Source organism: Xenopus laevis, chromosome 9_10L, assembly GCF_017654675.1.
Source record: "Xenopus laevis strain J_2021 chromosome 9_10L, Xenopus_laevis_v10.1, whole genome shotgun sequence".
NCBI lineage: Eukaryota > Metazoa > Chordata > Amphibia > Anura > Pipidae > Xenopus > Xenopus laevis.
Genome location: NC_054387.1, coordinates 72,172,704 through 72,189,332, shown reverse-complemented (window position 1 = coordinate 72,189,332; position 16,629 = coordinate 72,172,704). Strand labels below are relative to the sequence as shown.

The following is a 16,629-nucleotide window of genomic DNA, read 5'->3' as shown; positions in this document are numbered from 1 at the left end:
TGGTTTTTATAACAACACAGCCAGCTCACAGAAAATTGAATTGTGTCTATTACTGTTTCGCATTAAAATGAAAAATAGGCTGAGAGAACATTTCGGCAAATGAGAGGCTATTACTGATTTGATTATTGATTTAATTGATTTGTTCCCTCTTCCGCTTTATTCATGCATAACTGTGTAAAATGAATATAGTATTTTGGGCATCATTGTCCTGACAGCCAAGTGCTTTATTAGGCAAGGCAAAGCAAACAGAGTATTCAGTTACATACAGAGGTAGTATTCACTAATAGGCAGAGCTGGCAAAGATTACATTTAGTCTACAGGGGAGTGTCCGAACACAGCAGAAAATTTCCTGCCAGGAAGTGACGTATGTGGAAGTGAGGTCATGCCCACAGTCTCATCTGAAGCTGCACATTCCGTGCTGAGCATGTGCACATCGCTCCACTGGCGCCACTGAAATGTTCTGCACATGTGCACATCAAATTTTTTGCCCACAAATCGTATAAATAGCAGAAAATAGGGGGAATGCTTAAAGTGATACTGACACTAAAAATTATTATTCAAAATATTAATGTACATAAAAAGTTACCTATAGCTCACGTTGATGTTTTTAACTGATAGTTATGCTTTTGTAAGTAATTGTTACTTAAAGTTCCTAAACCTGACTGTTTTGCCAACCTGTCCCTTCTCAACATGTCAGTTAGAGTTTCTAATGCTAACAGACTGCTGAATCTCAAGTATGGCAACCCCCTCATAGAAGAACATGGTAATAAGAAAAGTAATGTTAAAGCATCAGGCAAATACTTGTATGGCAAAATTATAGATAGCATTCAAAGACAATATTATAATAGTTTATTAAGGTTTAATTTCTGGTGTCAGTATCTATTTAAAAGTGATGGGAGACCAGGGAATGCAGCCCAAAAGCTAGTAATCCTCTGAAAAATGGGGTGGTTGACAGCTCTGAATAGGTGAACTAGTCCTCAGAGCTTACTGTAGTACCTCCCTCCAGGAATATCTATATACATAAACCTAACCACTTCAGTACCTATGCTGGCAATTGACACAGCGGGGTAGTAACCTTCTTGGTATGTGAACCTCAGGCTCCACTACTAAATATCCTAGGCCTAATTCTCACTTCTAGAGTGCCCTATTGAGGCCTATCTCTGCCTCATGCTCTCCAGCACCAACCACCATCCAAGAAGAGAGGTCCAAAGAGACGGAACCACATGGTGACTCCACCTTCAAAGACTTGGAGCACCTGATATGCCTCAGTACTGCCAGGCAACATTTTAACCGGAAAGGGAAAATCTTCCCTCTCTCATCTCTAAAACAGGTTAGCCCTCGTCTGGATTAACCCTTCTGGGTACTGCTTAAAGAGATACTGACACCAGAAAATATCCCTTTTTTATATCCATCATTACATTATCTTTGAATGCTATTTATAATTTTGCCATAAAAGTATTTGCCTGATGCATTTATATTACCTTTCTTACCCCCATGTTCCTGTATGAGGAGGCTGCCATATTTGTGCAGCGGTAGTCTGTTAGCATTAGAAACTCTAACTGACATGTTGAGAAGGGACAGTCAGGTTGGCAAAACAGACAGGTTTAAGAACTTCAAGTAATAATTACTTACAAAAGCAGAACTATCAGCAAAAACGTGACCTATATGTAAATTTTAATGTAGATTAATATTTTGAAAATAATTTTTATGTGTCAGTATCACTTTAAAATAAAGGTAAGCAAAACCTTTACCTTCCTACATTTATCATTGCTTATTAAATATAACCCTATGGCAATCTGGAAGGAAAAGAATAATATTACATAAAGCCTATGTGATACAATTCTGGGAAACCTCCCTTCCCCCCATAAAACCAGGGAATGGTTTCTGTTGGGAATTCACTGCATTATGCCTTTATTGATTGGAAGCAGGCTGACGACATCAGACACAGGGCAGAGGCAGATGTCAGTCACTCACAGCCCTGCTGCTGCTGGCAAATCTGGAAAGGCCACTGTAATGCTTAGATTAGCTGTTGTGCTACTAAATAATCTCCGCTGCTCCAAAGAATTCCAAACAGAGCCCTATTCATCAACCGCTGGGTCACAAATCATACATCAGACTGGCTAATGATTCCACTGTTCTATGAGTTGTATCCAGTCTACTGTACATTTTTTGAGGAGTCTGCTGTCACTTAATCTTTGGCCATATATATTAGAAGACAAGTTTTAGTTTAATTTTTTTTTAGTTTAATTTTTCACATTAAGATTCCCCTTGCTTCTGTTATTGTCCTTCTACTCAGGTCTTTTAGTGACAAAGGATGCAGGGAATTGTGGGACTCTTGGATGGAGAAATGCTGGCTACCCATGAAAAGTTACAATTGGTAAGAATAATCAGAACAAGCAATGGAGAGAATGCTAATAGACAGGTTCTGACCTGACAAATTGTATTTAGTGTATGCTGTATATGTGAAAGTTGCTTATTTTCTATCACTACGAAGATCTGGGCAACCCCCCAGTTCGTTGGGTGACCCAACGTCTATCAAGTGGCAAGGCAAGAGAATTAAATACATACGTTTTCATGAGATGTATTGGGGTGAAGGTTTAGAGGAGCTCCGATTGAGCTTTAGGTATAAAATCAACTTCCATTGTAAACAATGGAATGGATCCCTTCTATACATACTGCCAAATGCAGTCTTGCCTTCTTTTATATTATGGTATGCCATTTAGCAATGGGCACCAGCATATCCATAGCAAATCACTTTCTCTATATTAAGTCCCAGTTGGTACCCACCAATGTCTTTTCTATATTATGATATATTTGTTTGACAGTTGCTTCCAGTTTATTTAGTCCTGTTGATTTCTAGATTTTTTGCTGTGGTCGTGCCTGACCTTCACTCCTGCCTGCTTAACCCTTGCATTGGCTCACAATTATTAATTCAATCTGCCGCAAACTCATAATATTCACTGTTGACTTTGGTCATTTGACCTTGGAAAAGCTCCAGTATTGAATCCTCCTCCTGGTCTGCTATACACTGCAGCCTGGTAAGATAATATGATCCATCTGCACATGTACCATAGGGTCCAAACCCGAGGGAAAGTTTGTGGCTATTGGAAGAGATGTGCACAATGTGGGGGGGGGGGTACAGAATAGACATGTATACTGTATATAGATAGATAGATAGATAGATAGATAGATAGATAGATAGATAGATAGATAGATATGCATATATCTGCTGTATGGGTTCCTGCCAGTCTTCTCTCAAGCCTGTTAAGTGTTATGATTTCACTATGTTCCTTTATGGTTTTAGGGTGCTGGATGGTAACAATAAAGTGCACAGAACAGCATTCTAATACCACTGAAATTGTTTGGTCTTTTCCTAACTGCAATTGTCTACTACTATGGGATCTGTGACTGTCATTTTTCTCTGTAATAAGAAACTTTACCTTGTACTTGGTCCCAACTAAGAAATAATTAATCCTCATTGAAAGCAGAACAATCCTATGGTATTTAACTGTTCAAAGGATTTTTTTTTAGCAGACTTAAAGGAGAATTCAACCCTAAACGCAAAAATAACCCTACCCCCCCTACATAGACCCCCCTCCCTCCTCCACCAGTCTAAGTGTTACCCTGGGCAAATGCCCCTAGCGTTTTACTTATGCCTCGGTGCAGATTCATGCATCAGAGTTCCCAGGCGCCATTTTCAAGCGATTTCGTAGTCTTCGGAATGAGACCGTTGATTCAGCAATTTCCGGTGGGAAACAGAAAATTGCTCCAACTGACATGCCGGCCTCGTTCCAAAGATTTCCGAAGAGAAGAAGATATCGCCTGTGAACTCCGCTGGAAATAATCTGCACTGAGGGGTAAGTAAAATGTTAGGGGCATTTACCCAGGGTAACACTTAGACTGGGAGGAGGAGGGAGGGGAGTCTATGTAGGGTAAGGCGGTAGGGTGTTTTTAAGTTTAGGGTTGAATTCTCCTTTAAGGTATGGAGATCCAAATTTCGTAGTGATCCCTTATCTGCAAAATCCCAGGTCTTGAGCATTCTGGGAATGTGCCCAAATGAACATGCAAGGATGATTGCAGAGCAAAAATGTGTGTGGATGAATAACACCTATTGGGTTCCACACCACCATCATGGATTTTAACAGAACTGGACTAAGGTGCCAATAGTTCTATGGGTGCAAGGTTTTGGCTTCAGTTGCATTGTCATAATTCGTTTACAAGACAAGAAACAGATGACAAATTTAATTTAGAGAAATGTAACAGAGAACAGCACTGGTGGGATTGTGGTCAGAACTGGTAACTTGCAGAGCTTAGGGTTGTGGGTTAAGGTGCATTAAGGCTCTCAATTATAATTATAAAAGGCTTCTTCAGTAAAAAACCATCCCTACAAGTACTACATCAGTCATCTTTCTCTTCTCTTCCAAGGGGAGATTTATGTGTACTTTTAGCTTCCTAATATTATAGTGCAATGAACATCAGTAGGGAGCAGGTATTACTTCATAAACCCAAAAAAGCAAGATTCTCATTGCTTCAAATAAAATATTGTTGCTGTAGAAATTCAGCCTTAATTTTGCTGACCTGTAATTAACAGCATGCTTTAACCCATAATATGTCTTAACCATAGTACAAGCATACAAGATGCAGTCAAGACAACTGCGGACGTCATACACCCCCTTTAATGGGCATATAGAGCATATAAACATTATTCTTCATTATTCTGTCAACTTAATTAAAATCCAGCAAGAAGGGAAAGGTACTTGGAGAGTGTTCAGTCGCAGCAGGCCAATATAGAATAAACCCCAAGGGAAAGCTTAATGTGAATGAAACATTTCAGCCTTTCTGCCGGATGAGAGAGTTCTACCTAATCTTGCAAGTCCTCTCTATCTATATCACAAAGCCAAACAAAGACCTTCAACCTACTGACAGTTGCTACTGTGCCAACTGCTATTATTTTCTAGCAAGGGGACTTGAGCCAGTTTTTGCCCTTTGCACCCTGCCCCTCCATTCTAATATGAGCCCATCCCCTTACAAACTTACCATCTACAATCGAACGGCCAGTATTGTGTGCCTATGGCAAAGCAGGCACCAAGTATGGATGGGACTGGCACCAAGAAATAAAATGCCAAGAAATAAAAATGACACAAGCACAAAGAGGGCTGCTGTACATCTGTACTTTAGATAGCCTTGGTTGCCCTTTATGTGGCAATAAACAAATCATAAACCTTACTTAAAAGTAAAGATATGTTTCCTTTATGATAATACATAAAACACATTATGATTCTACCAGTCCATTGTATTATTACACCAACCTCAAGTGTATAAGAACCTCCTGTGTAAGCACTACACTCCCCTTAATGTGTTCATATAGTGTAAACAGTGCACCGCTGTGCAACCCCCGAGTGTAGGCAGCAATAAGTAGCTAATAAGCACTGACCATCTGGCAGCACATGCCCTAGTTTTTTTCTATTAATGTGAATTCTGGCATGCTAGCATTTCTACTATGATCCACTTTAAATATCAGTCTGATCACTGAGTCTCATTTTCAAAGGGTGGCCAATGTATTTTCCACATAGCAAAAGCCTCTCCTGTGCCATGCAGCCATTTCTGACAATAAAATATCACATGCTCTCCATTGCCTGTTATATATTTATATACATAGAAACCATCTTTCCACCCCATCCCCCATATCTCACAGCTGTTTTTATAGCTGCATTGCTATGGTGCATAGGGATTAGGGGATGTCAGACTAGTAGGTTACAATACTGCATTCCTACAGTGAAAAGAAACAGCTGATTCTGGGAAATCTAAAGAGAATGCCTTAATGATCAGGGTTCTGAGTTCCACTCCACCATCATTTAACAGGACTTTAAGATGGAAAGAAGAACATTTTTGGATGGGTCCAAGGTTTTGGCATTTGTTTTTTTTAATAAGCCATATATATTAAATATATTGTAGACTGTTCATGACTGGAACACTACTTGGCATGGTGCCCTTGAACTGACCCCCCTCCATCAATTTATACCCATGGCATTTGCCACTTCTATCCTCGCGTTGTTATACAGTGTAACATTTTGTTGCTCCATTATCTACCTTTTTTACCCATCTGAACCTTGGTGCCAAGGGCAAATGTCCACTGTAGGATACTGTAGGTCAAAACTTTTACAAGGTTACATTTCTCATGGCATTTATCCCCCCATTCCAGGGCTCATTTCGCAACTGCTGTCTTTCAAAATAGCAGAGCAATACATAAAACACAACACTGATGCCCCCACCCATCTCTCAATCCACACACCAACGAATGCACAACTCATTGAAGCTCATCTCTGTACCCAAAGAAACTGATACCATTGACATATGGCAAAGGCAGCAATGAAAATATGAAATAAAGTCCAAAGTAATGAAAGTCCCGGTTGGTATGTTCCAAAGTCCAGCAAAAACACAGTCGGGCTCTCCTCTTCCCGTTCAAGCAAATAGGTTCAATAGGATGAGTTGCTGTATTCCTCAAAAACAAGTTATTGAGGACGGAACAAAACAGGTTAAAATAATATAGTGTAGTAATTCTATAAATAATTTAAAACACCCTTTGTGCTGTTAAGTGATTGATTAAGTGGTATAATTACCACGTGCTGTTTTACTTCCAAAAACAATAACTATAGAAATAGATAAAAACAATAAACTTAGTGTATGTTGCATAAGTCGCAACACATAGTAATGTGAATTATGTGTCTAATAATGGGTCTAATAAGCAGGATTAGTTTTGCCAAATCGGCAACACAGTGACACGGTTCCTTATAATTCACATTACTATGTGTTGCGACTTATGCAACATACACTAAGTTTATTGTTTGTATCTATTTCTATAGTTATTGTTTTTGGAAGTAAAACAGCACGTGGTAATTATACCACTTAATCAATCACTTAACAGCACAAAGGGTGTTTTAAATTATTTATAGAATTACTACACTATATTATTTTAACCTGTTTTGTTCCGTCCTCAATAACTTGTTTTTGAGGAATACAGCAACTCATCCTATTGAACTTATTAGCAATGAAAATATGGTTGATGGGTGAGAAAAAGCAATACAGATAATAACTGGCTTACCTTCTAAATCTTCTTTTTCAAAGTGTGTTTTCAGAAGAGAACGAGTTCCACCTCTGTCCACCACCGCCTCCTCATCATTTCTCTGCAAACAAACAAAGGGTATTACAGCTATGTACAAGCCTTTACCCAATAGAGCCCATTTACAAAAATGGGGCCAGATACAAAGTACAAAGTACCCTGTTTTTGCCCAGTGTTTGCTTCTTGTACCCTCAGGCAAAGCTCTTTGCACAAGGCCTTACATTGCACTTTGTATGCAGCACTGCATTTGTTCACATAAATGGTGACACACATGGTGACACACGGGATGACATAGTAACATACAGTATTGTAGACTGGCCCCAGTCTACTAACAAATAGAAAGTAATCAGGCATTTGCTTTCAATATTTTATCTGTTCCAAACAAATCAAAGCTGATTGGTGGCTAGAAGTTTCCCCAAAATCTACAGTGTGATTTTATATTAGTACTAAAGGTCTCTATCACTTTGCCCTGTACATTCTCCTAATAACACAAATTATTACATTTTCCTAATCGCTAAACTAATATCTCTGCTGTTCAGGGCAGGTAAGACGGCCTCATTAAACAGCTCTTGCTTCTGTAATTGTCTTAATTTAAATTGCAATGAGAAGAGGGAAGAGAGGTTGGCATTTAGGATCAGCTATAAACCCGCATTATGAGAAGCCCTAGGAGACAAGCCAGTGAAGAGTGAAATGCAATGTTCTACAGTACAAGGATAAAAGAACCTGAAGCTCTCCTTACATAACCTTTTAGTATGTTGTATATGGAACATTTCTTAGCAATTTTGCAATTGGTCAATGGTAGTGGTGAGGTTTTTTTTAATTATTAGCATTCATATTGTGACTCATTCAATTCAACCAGCTCAAAAGCTGTCTGGTTGTTGGGGTCATTGACCCTGGCAACCAGATAGATTACATTTAACCCCAAGAGCTGTAATGTAAATAAAAAATAGATAATGAAGACCAACTACATATTATTTGTTCTGTTGTCTGCACAATAATAAGGGGTATTTCTTATTAAAAATGATTTTTATTAAACAAAAAATCAACCAAACTCATAACCACAAATGGCATTAATTTACTATGAATACAAACCAAAAAAGCACTTGCGTGAAAAGTCGCGAGGCAATTCTAAATAACAAACAGCCACATAATTGTGTTTAAAGCAGTTAATAATGCTATGTTTGAGGGCTTGTGTTTGTAAAATGAATAAAGAGGGGAGGGAAATGATTTGGATATTGGGCCTCTGGTCCAAGGATTTCTAGCGGGCCCATTGGCATCCCAGTCTGACACGGATTATCAAAATAAAACCTATAATACTTGAAAGTACTGGTATCTTACTGAGTAAAAATCATGCTGAAACGTATTGACCTTGTTTAAATCAAGGCGAGACTTACCTCGGTGTCTGGGCACAGCACATATTTATGAAATAATGCCTATTTATTTTAAATTGCAATTTAAACCAGTTACAAGCAATATTTCAGGCTTTTCTTTAGAGGCCCTTCTGATATAATTACACCAGCAATGTATTTCATGCATAGCTGATATAATGAAAACAAAGTGAGACATCTGTCATTATTAGTTATATTTATTACCCAGCAATGTTTGTTGTGCCCACTGTTCATGACAGATTCAATGGAAAAAAGTAATTTACCTCCTGCTGACCAGACCTCAGTATATTTAAAGGGGATATAAACCTTCCATAAAACACTCACATTATACTTCCTAGCTCCCTAAAGTACACAGAACAAATATAACAGAGGTGGTTTAGTCCTATATAAATCTTTTTTTCAACATGAACTTATGCTGATTGCCCCTGCAAAACTCTTTGTTGTAGGAAAGGGGGGTCGCTCAGGGTAAAGGCCCAAATCTGATAATCGGCCAAGCAATTCCTTTGCTTATACATATGATGGAAATGAGTGATGCTTTAATAAATGTTCAATCCAACCATAAACATTCCCTTTAAAGGCCAATAAAATGGTTAAACACTTGGGGTACCAATATGTTAGGTACACCCAATGTATTAAATATCTAACCTTTTGCCCTGAACCAGTGCTTCTGTTTGGGAAAACTTTCTTACCTAGTGCCCCCCTGCTATCTTACCCTTATTTCCCCAAGATTCTCAATTACCTTTATTTAGACTTCTCGACTTGTGCATTATCACAATAGTGACATTTTTTGACTTTGAGCATGCATAAGTCTAAAAACACTAACCTATAAATTCTACAGTTTCCACATGTTTGCTGGCATCATGCTGGCTCAGAAATACAAAAGAACCCTTGCACTTAAAGGGATAACTATTGCTATCACCATTATATAAGTGTTGCTGAGCAGAGAGACCAGAAAAAAAAAACCCAAACTCTCCAAAATACTATACAACACAGCAACACTAGGCAACACTGCTCTGCAACAACTCAAACAATAAATCAGAAAACAAATCAGAACAGAAACATTTACTGTAGTGTGGCACCACAACCCAATAACTGCAGGAATGTCCCGACAAAGCCACAAAACAGAATGTACTCATGGAAACTAATACACGAAATGCTGGAAATGCTTGCCATCAGATTAGTCAGATTTGGGAAACAAAAGAAAGGTATATTTGGAATATTGCTGAAATAATCGTGCTTAAGGATAATCACTTTCCTATTAAGAAGAATGTAAGCTGGATCAGCAGAGGGGGTAGTTGTTTAAACCATAATAAAATGGATAATGGTTGGAATGGAGTTTGAATCAAAATAATGTTATAGTTTTGTAGTTTTGGCTAGTGGGGAGAAGATATCAACAACCAGGCCTGGATTTATATAGCAGGTGCCCTAAGGCCCCTCTCACAACTAATCGCCCCCCTCCCCATTGCGCGCATGTGCAAATCTTCCTCACTGGGTCCGGAGCACAGGGCTTGGCTTATTGAAGATCTGTGGTTTTCCAGCAAATTTCCCATAATTTCCATACGATAAGTCTACTAAAAAAACCTAAAACATTATATTAATTCTTATTTATAACTCTGGCCTGAGCTAGTGCTTTATTGGTTGGACCAGCAGGAGGGTAACTCTATCTAACAAGTCTAAACTGCAGGGGGGCCCAATGACTGAGCAGAAATATAATTTTACTTATCACAGTTTTAGAAATATATGTGGCTGAAAGCCACATGGATAAGCAAGGACACTGAGCACAAATACAGCAGTTATATTTTCATTGTACTGTATTAGTACAGAATATTGAAAGTAATCTCCAAGATAACATATTATTTGCATTTTTGTCCAATAAATATTTGCATAGGTGCAAATAATCAGAGCGGTCCTGCAGAGAATTGACTAATATATAGTACTCTACCATACTGCCCCTGCCATTTACCCAGTCCCATTTATAGTTGGAACAGAAGAATTCTCCATTAACCATAGACACAGTGGAAAGCTTTAAATAGCAATTTATTTATGCAGTCTCTTCTACTGTACGCGCCTATGGGAAACAGGCCCCTGGGCTCATGAAAATGTAATTATTTAGCCCATTTACTTTGAGATGCTGAATTATGACTGACTGCAGTGTTTCCCATGAGACTTTTCATTAGTTTAGCAGTCCTAAGCATCATATTGACTGAAATGAGTCAATTTCATGTGCTGTACTAAGAGCATGAACTAAATGTAGGGATTCCTCCAGTTAACTGCTACCCTGTCAACCTTAAATATATATATTCTGTACATGACTTTTCACAGGCCTTGCGTTTCTTGCTCATCCAACCTGAGCTTTATCCATCTAATTACAACTTGAAACTATTTCATGTTGACCACACTGGCAGTCTTGTAGGCTGAACATTATTAGTACAGCCAGACAAGCTATGGTCAAATGGTCTTGCATGAACCTCCTTAGTAAATTATGATGATTGCCCTTAGGGCAAGATGACCATTCTATAGCTTTTATGTCTGAAATGTTAATTATTGACAGATCTATAGATGACAGATAAACCCATTCAGTTTGCATTTAGAAACCATGTGCAGTATTATCTTTCCCTGTCTGCCAAACCAACCTACGAGAACCGGCCCAGCTTTTCTCAATGGTCACATTCATGATCATTCTCTGCCGTAGGTATATTATTGCATTATAATATAAACAAGCGCCATGCATTATGAAGGTGCTTAGTAATGTCATCCGTTCTAATCAAAGTTTAATGTAACATAGTAAGTAAGATTGAAAAAAAGACACACGTCCATCAAGTTCAGCCTTTTAGTTTTGTCATTCCTGTCACATGACTCACCGAAACCTGTGCATTATAACAAATAAAGTATCCCTTGTTGAAAAATATGAGGATATGAGAAGTCACCTTGGTCATGGAACTCCTTGGTGACTTAAATGAATACTCTAATATTATACAATAGGGGGTACTTTATTCACTATATTTTGCTCTCTGTGTAAAGGTGGCCATACACAGGCCGATAAAAGCTGCCAACAGACCAAGTCGGCAGCTTATTGGCCCATGTATGGGGCCCTCCGACTGGCTTCCCCAATCGATATCTGGCCGAAAGTCGGCCAGATGTCGATTGGACAGGACTAAAAATCCGCATCTGTTCGTTGATGCAGTCCCGTGATCCGACCACCCATTTACCCTTTGTTATGATTCGATCGTTGAGCCCTATAGCCCACGGTCGGATCAGCCTGATATTGCCCACCTCAAGGTGGGCATATTGGGGAGAGATCCACTCCTTTGGCGACATTGCCAAATGAGCGTATCTCTACATGTATGCCCACCTTTACTGTTTCTTTGCCAGGTATTAATGGACAAACCACTTAGCTGGGAGTACATCTTCCATGTGTTTGGGAACATCAGGAGTCAACCATTGGTACCTTTCTATCCATTAGGATCATTAGGCAAAGATATTCTGAATCCCCAAATGCTCTCCTTGATTTTGCAGTAATAAGCAACTGCACAGGTTCTCAGCAATGATAACTGATCAAGGCTCTGTATATCTGTAAAACTCAAAATCCCAGGTTTGCCAGGTCAACAGATCCATAGACTATGGGTCACCTTAATATACTATCAGGCGTTCTACAATAAACGCAATGGAGAATGCATATTGATGCAATTCATGAAGATATGTACATCCAAATAAACATAGTTATCAATGCCTCCACCCTGCCTTTTTTACTGACTGTTGTGTATCTGCCCTTATTGAGACTGGGAAACCCTGGAATTTCCACCCTAAACCTGGCGGTAGCTGCAAGGTTTCAACAGTGAGTTATGCCAATAGGTACATAATATACAATTGGTACACTACTCTAGTGTAATGTAACCCTGACTTTAAAAAAATGCTAGGTGCAGCGTGTACTTAATTTTCTGTCTAAACACAAATGTATTTAGAGCCATTTTGATGGAACTCAGACAGAGACCACGATTAGGCTGGAACTATGGGGAAGACACTGCTTTATGGGTAAAAAAAATAGCAATTTGTGTCTGCAATTGAACTTTGCACACTGAACTTGCTCTGGGCACTCAATGAATAAACTCCATGAATAAATGTATATACTAAAAGAAATTCACCAGCTTAGCCAGAGGGCACACTGGCAAATTGATGAGAGAGAGATGCTGCAGACAAACAGATATAGATAAGTGATAGATAAAATTAAACTATATTTGTTGAGTAAGTATCTGCACATGCAGACTGTAATATAGAATACTTCTCCCCTAAATATACATAGTAAGGGTAACTGCTACCTTTTTGCGTCCTAATTCACAGCATCGGCACCAGCATGAGAAAGATTAAAGCCATCTGCCTCAATGTATCTATACAAATCTAGAAAGCAAGACAGTTTATATCATTGTACCACTGCGTTTTGGCACATTGACTCCCATGTTGAATTAACCTCTCTAATGAGCATTGTTCATTGTTGTGAAAGGTTAATAAGTCCTGAGATAATATCCTTCATAACCCTTCTCAATTGACTAGAGCCCCTTGAATAGGATGCACCTCATATAAACTGCAAGATCCAAATTAAGGCATGTGCCTTCATCTATTTAGATGGCATATACTGAAATATCCCTGCAGATTCATTCTGATATAGGAGGATGAAGGAAAACAGCCCTCAGGCCTTACCTGGTGGCACAGAGAATGGAACAAGTCACTGCTCCCAGATAACATGGCTCCTCTACTCCCAGAATCCACTGCACTTTGTATTTAGGACTTCAACAGAGCATCCAAAGCCCATTGACTTTCTTATCATTAAATTAATGTATTAAAGTGAGAAGTATTAGGTTTTGCTTTTCTTTTCTGATGAGCAGGTTCAGACCAATGGCATTGTGGTGTCCTCCATATGTGCACTGTGTGGATACTAACGCTGTATGAACAGGCAAGACTCCCTTGCCTGAAGCTATTCTGTATCCAGCAAACACAGAGCATGTCGCCTCTGTCAGCTCATCATCATGGCAAAATCCATCCTGTGACCATGGATTTGCTCTCTATCTCTAACCAACCGGGGGACGGGTCAGCTGATGGAATCTGCACAGCAAGTATCATCTCGCAGAGGATTTATAGATTGCATTAGAGGGAAGGAACAGACTGTCTAAGGGAATGTAACAAATATGAAAATACAATGTTCACCCCCCCCCCTCCACCTTCTCCTTAGACATGTGTTCTGTCACTGAGTTGATTTGTCAAATTGTATAAATGTGTATGTATGGCAGATGCTCTCGTTGTACTGTGGAGCCTCCTCCTCTCCCTTGCCTTGGCTCTTGTCACTTCACAATGACTAACAGCATGTGTCACTACTGTGCAAGGGGCGATGATGATGGAGGAGAATCAATCTGGCAAACGTGATCCCTTAAATTAAATCAGAATCTCATGGGGGAGGGGTGGTGTTTGTGTTTTTAAACACAACATGTGATTTGTTAGACATTTTGTCAACTGAGAGATTTTTAATTTCTGAAATAAACATTTAATTATATTTATAGCTATTCATAACCTGAGCCTTCTCTCACTCTAATCCCAGAGGAGGTTCAACGGGCACATGTATCCATGGAAATGAGGAACACCCGGCTACTTACAGTGGGACTGGACTGATAACCATGGTGTTGAACTACAGCTCCCACAGACCCACGTGAACCTACATTTAAAAAGTATTTATCAAGTATCTGAAAGCATTTCATATAAAGCAAAATATTAAAAACGGTTGACTCTGACCCTATTCATGGTTCTCTATTGAAAGTGACATATTGCCAGTAGTCCGCCAAAAATTGCTGGAAGTTGAATACAACTACATTTGAGTGCTGTTCTCAGTTAAGTGTGGCAGCCCTACTGTCTTGGGGACACCTCATCAACCAGTGAATTTCGAGTCGAGCAAAGAGGAGTGAAAAGTGTAGGACATTGGGATTAATAAATAATATAAATGTTTTACTTTATCATTTACTTTTTTATATATATATATATATATATATATCGGGAATGGGGCATTCATATTTGATACACTTTGATGCATCCTGCCATTTTGTTTTATCCCATGTTCTTTAATTTCAGAATGAAGTATTAAAGATCAAGTTTTAATGTATTTTCCCCAAGTTAACACTCATAATCCCTTATATACAGTATACTCTAATCTCCTATGGGATGAGTTGCGCGCCTTTTACACGCTAAATGATTCTCCCTCTTCTGTGAGCTTTATTTGTTGTTGCATTTATTTTGGAGCAGTCTGTCCACTACCCCCACTGGTGTTGACATCCACCCATGGGCAAACTACAACCCCTAAAAGCCTCACATGAAGTCAATGGTGTTAACCATTTGGGCCTCATTAACAGTAGATTCACTGTTCAGTCATGCTTAAGTGAGGACATACTGAAATCCTACAGTGACAAGGTTTTGAGAGACCAGGATTTAGATATATCTTTTATTTAATAAATAGACACCTTAATCTTTCCTTCTCATTCTTGATGCCCTTGTCCTTATTTGAGATTAAAGGGGCACTAAACTAGGGTTGCCACCTGTCCGGACCCGGATGTTAAAGGGCTGTCGAGTCAAAAAGTCCTGCACGGTTTTCCAAATAAAGAAAAACGGGCAGGAGTTCCTTGATTGACAGGGCGATTGGCCAGTAGGCGCGTCATGGCCCCGCCCACTGACATAATGGCCCTTCCCCGGTCCCAGCCATACGGAAAGGTGGCAACCCTACACTAAACCCTGCAGTGCTGCACTGCTCAATCACACTTTATTTGTGGTGCTTCACTTAAATTGTTGCTGGACTACAAATCCCAGAAATACTTTAAGACATTATCAGGGTTAAGGCATGTTGGGCGCATGATGGGAGCTGTAGTCCAGAAACATCCGGGACCAGGTTGTATTCTTTTAGTCTATAAAACGTTCCCCCGGCTCTCCAGGGCTACAGCAGATATTAAAATGCAAAATAATCCTCCAATAAAAATCCCAGTTTATCTGTTTAAATCTGTTGTTCTTTGTTCCTGCATTTGGAGGGGGTTGTTAACCTTTAAATTAACTTTTAGTATGATGTAGAGCAGGGATCCCCAACCTTTTTCCACCCGTGAGCAACATTCAGATGTAAAAAGAGTTGGGGAGCAACACAAGCATGAAAATTTTTCCTAGTTAGTGCCAAATAAGGGTTGTGATTGACTATTGGTAGCCCCTATGTGGACTGGCAGCCTACAGGAGCCTCTATTTGGTAGGACACTTGGTTTTTATGCAACCAAAATTTGCCTCCAAGCCTGGAATTCAAAAATAAGCACCTGCTCTGAGGCCACTGAGAGCAACATCCAAGGGGTTGGGGAGCAACATGTTGCTCACGAGCTACTGGTTGGGGATCACTGATGTAGAGAGTGATAGTTTGAGACAATTTGCAATTTGTTTTAATTTATATTATTTACGGTTTTTAAGTTATTTAGCTTTGTATTCAACTGTTATCTGGTTGCTAGGATTAAAATTACCCTAACAAGCAGGGGAAATTTTATTGAGCAATATTGCTTTAACCCTTTAAGTGCCAGCAGAATTTCACATTTTGGTTACGCGAAATGCCAGCCGTTTTTTAAACATTTTGTGCTCTCTCACTTTAGGGGCATTTTCTGAGGGGAAACCTATAGTTTACCTAGGAAAACTATACATTGTTTTTTTCGGTAGAAACTGAGCTTTCTAAATCTGCCTGAGTTTTTATGTATTTCCACCTGTGCTAAAAAATTTATAGTGCTAAATACCAAAAAAAAATGAAAAATTACCATTTTTCATATTATATCAATTTATACCAGAAAAATATTTCATTTTACGGATGAAAATCCAACTGATTTGGAAAGCCTTATGTCTCTCGAACGTGCCAATACCAGATATGTATAGTTTTAGGGAGATTTAGGACTTCTGTACAGCAAAAACTCCCTGCAGTATATTACCGAATTTTGAAAGCACTAAGGCAGAAAACGGCATGCTTTAGATTCCAAGGCAAAAAATCCTGAAACCGTAGGTTTACCCCAGAAAACCATACATTTTTGAAAAGTACACATTCTGCTGATTCCAAAATGGGTAACTATGTCTCTC

The 16,629-nt window shown here is 39.1% G+C and overlaps 1 protein-coding gene across 4 annotated transcripts in view; it reads right to left on the bottom strand.

Moving 5' to 3' along the window:
- The window catches only part of slc4a10.L (solute carrier family 4, sodium bicarbonate transporter, member 10 L homeolog), a 104,722-nt gene that overhangs the window by 61,685 nt on the left and 26,408 nt on the right, over window positions 1-16,629 (bottom strand). For 3 of the 4 annotated variants that reach the window (XM_041576030.1, XM_041576028.1, XM_018236859.2), the window contains exon 2: window positions 7,103-7,184. In XM_041576030.1, the coding sequence (XP_041431964.1) occupies window positions 7,103-7,184 (82 nt within the window). Of the gene's footprint in view, window positions 1-7,102; window positions 7,185-13,203; window positions 13,659-16,629 lie in introns of those variants that run through there. The other variant, XM_041576029.1, reaches the window with a different exon arrangement.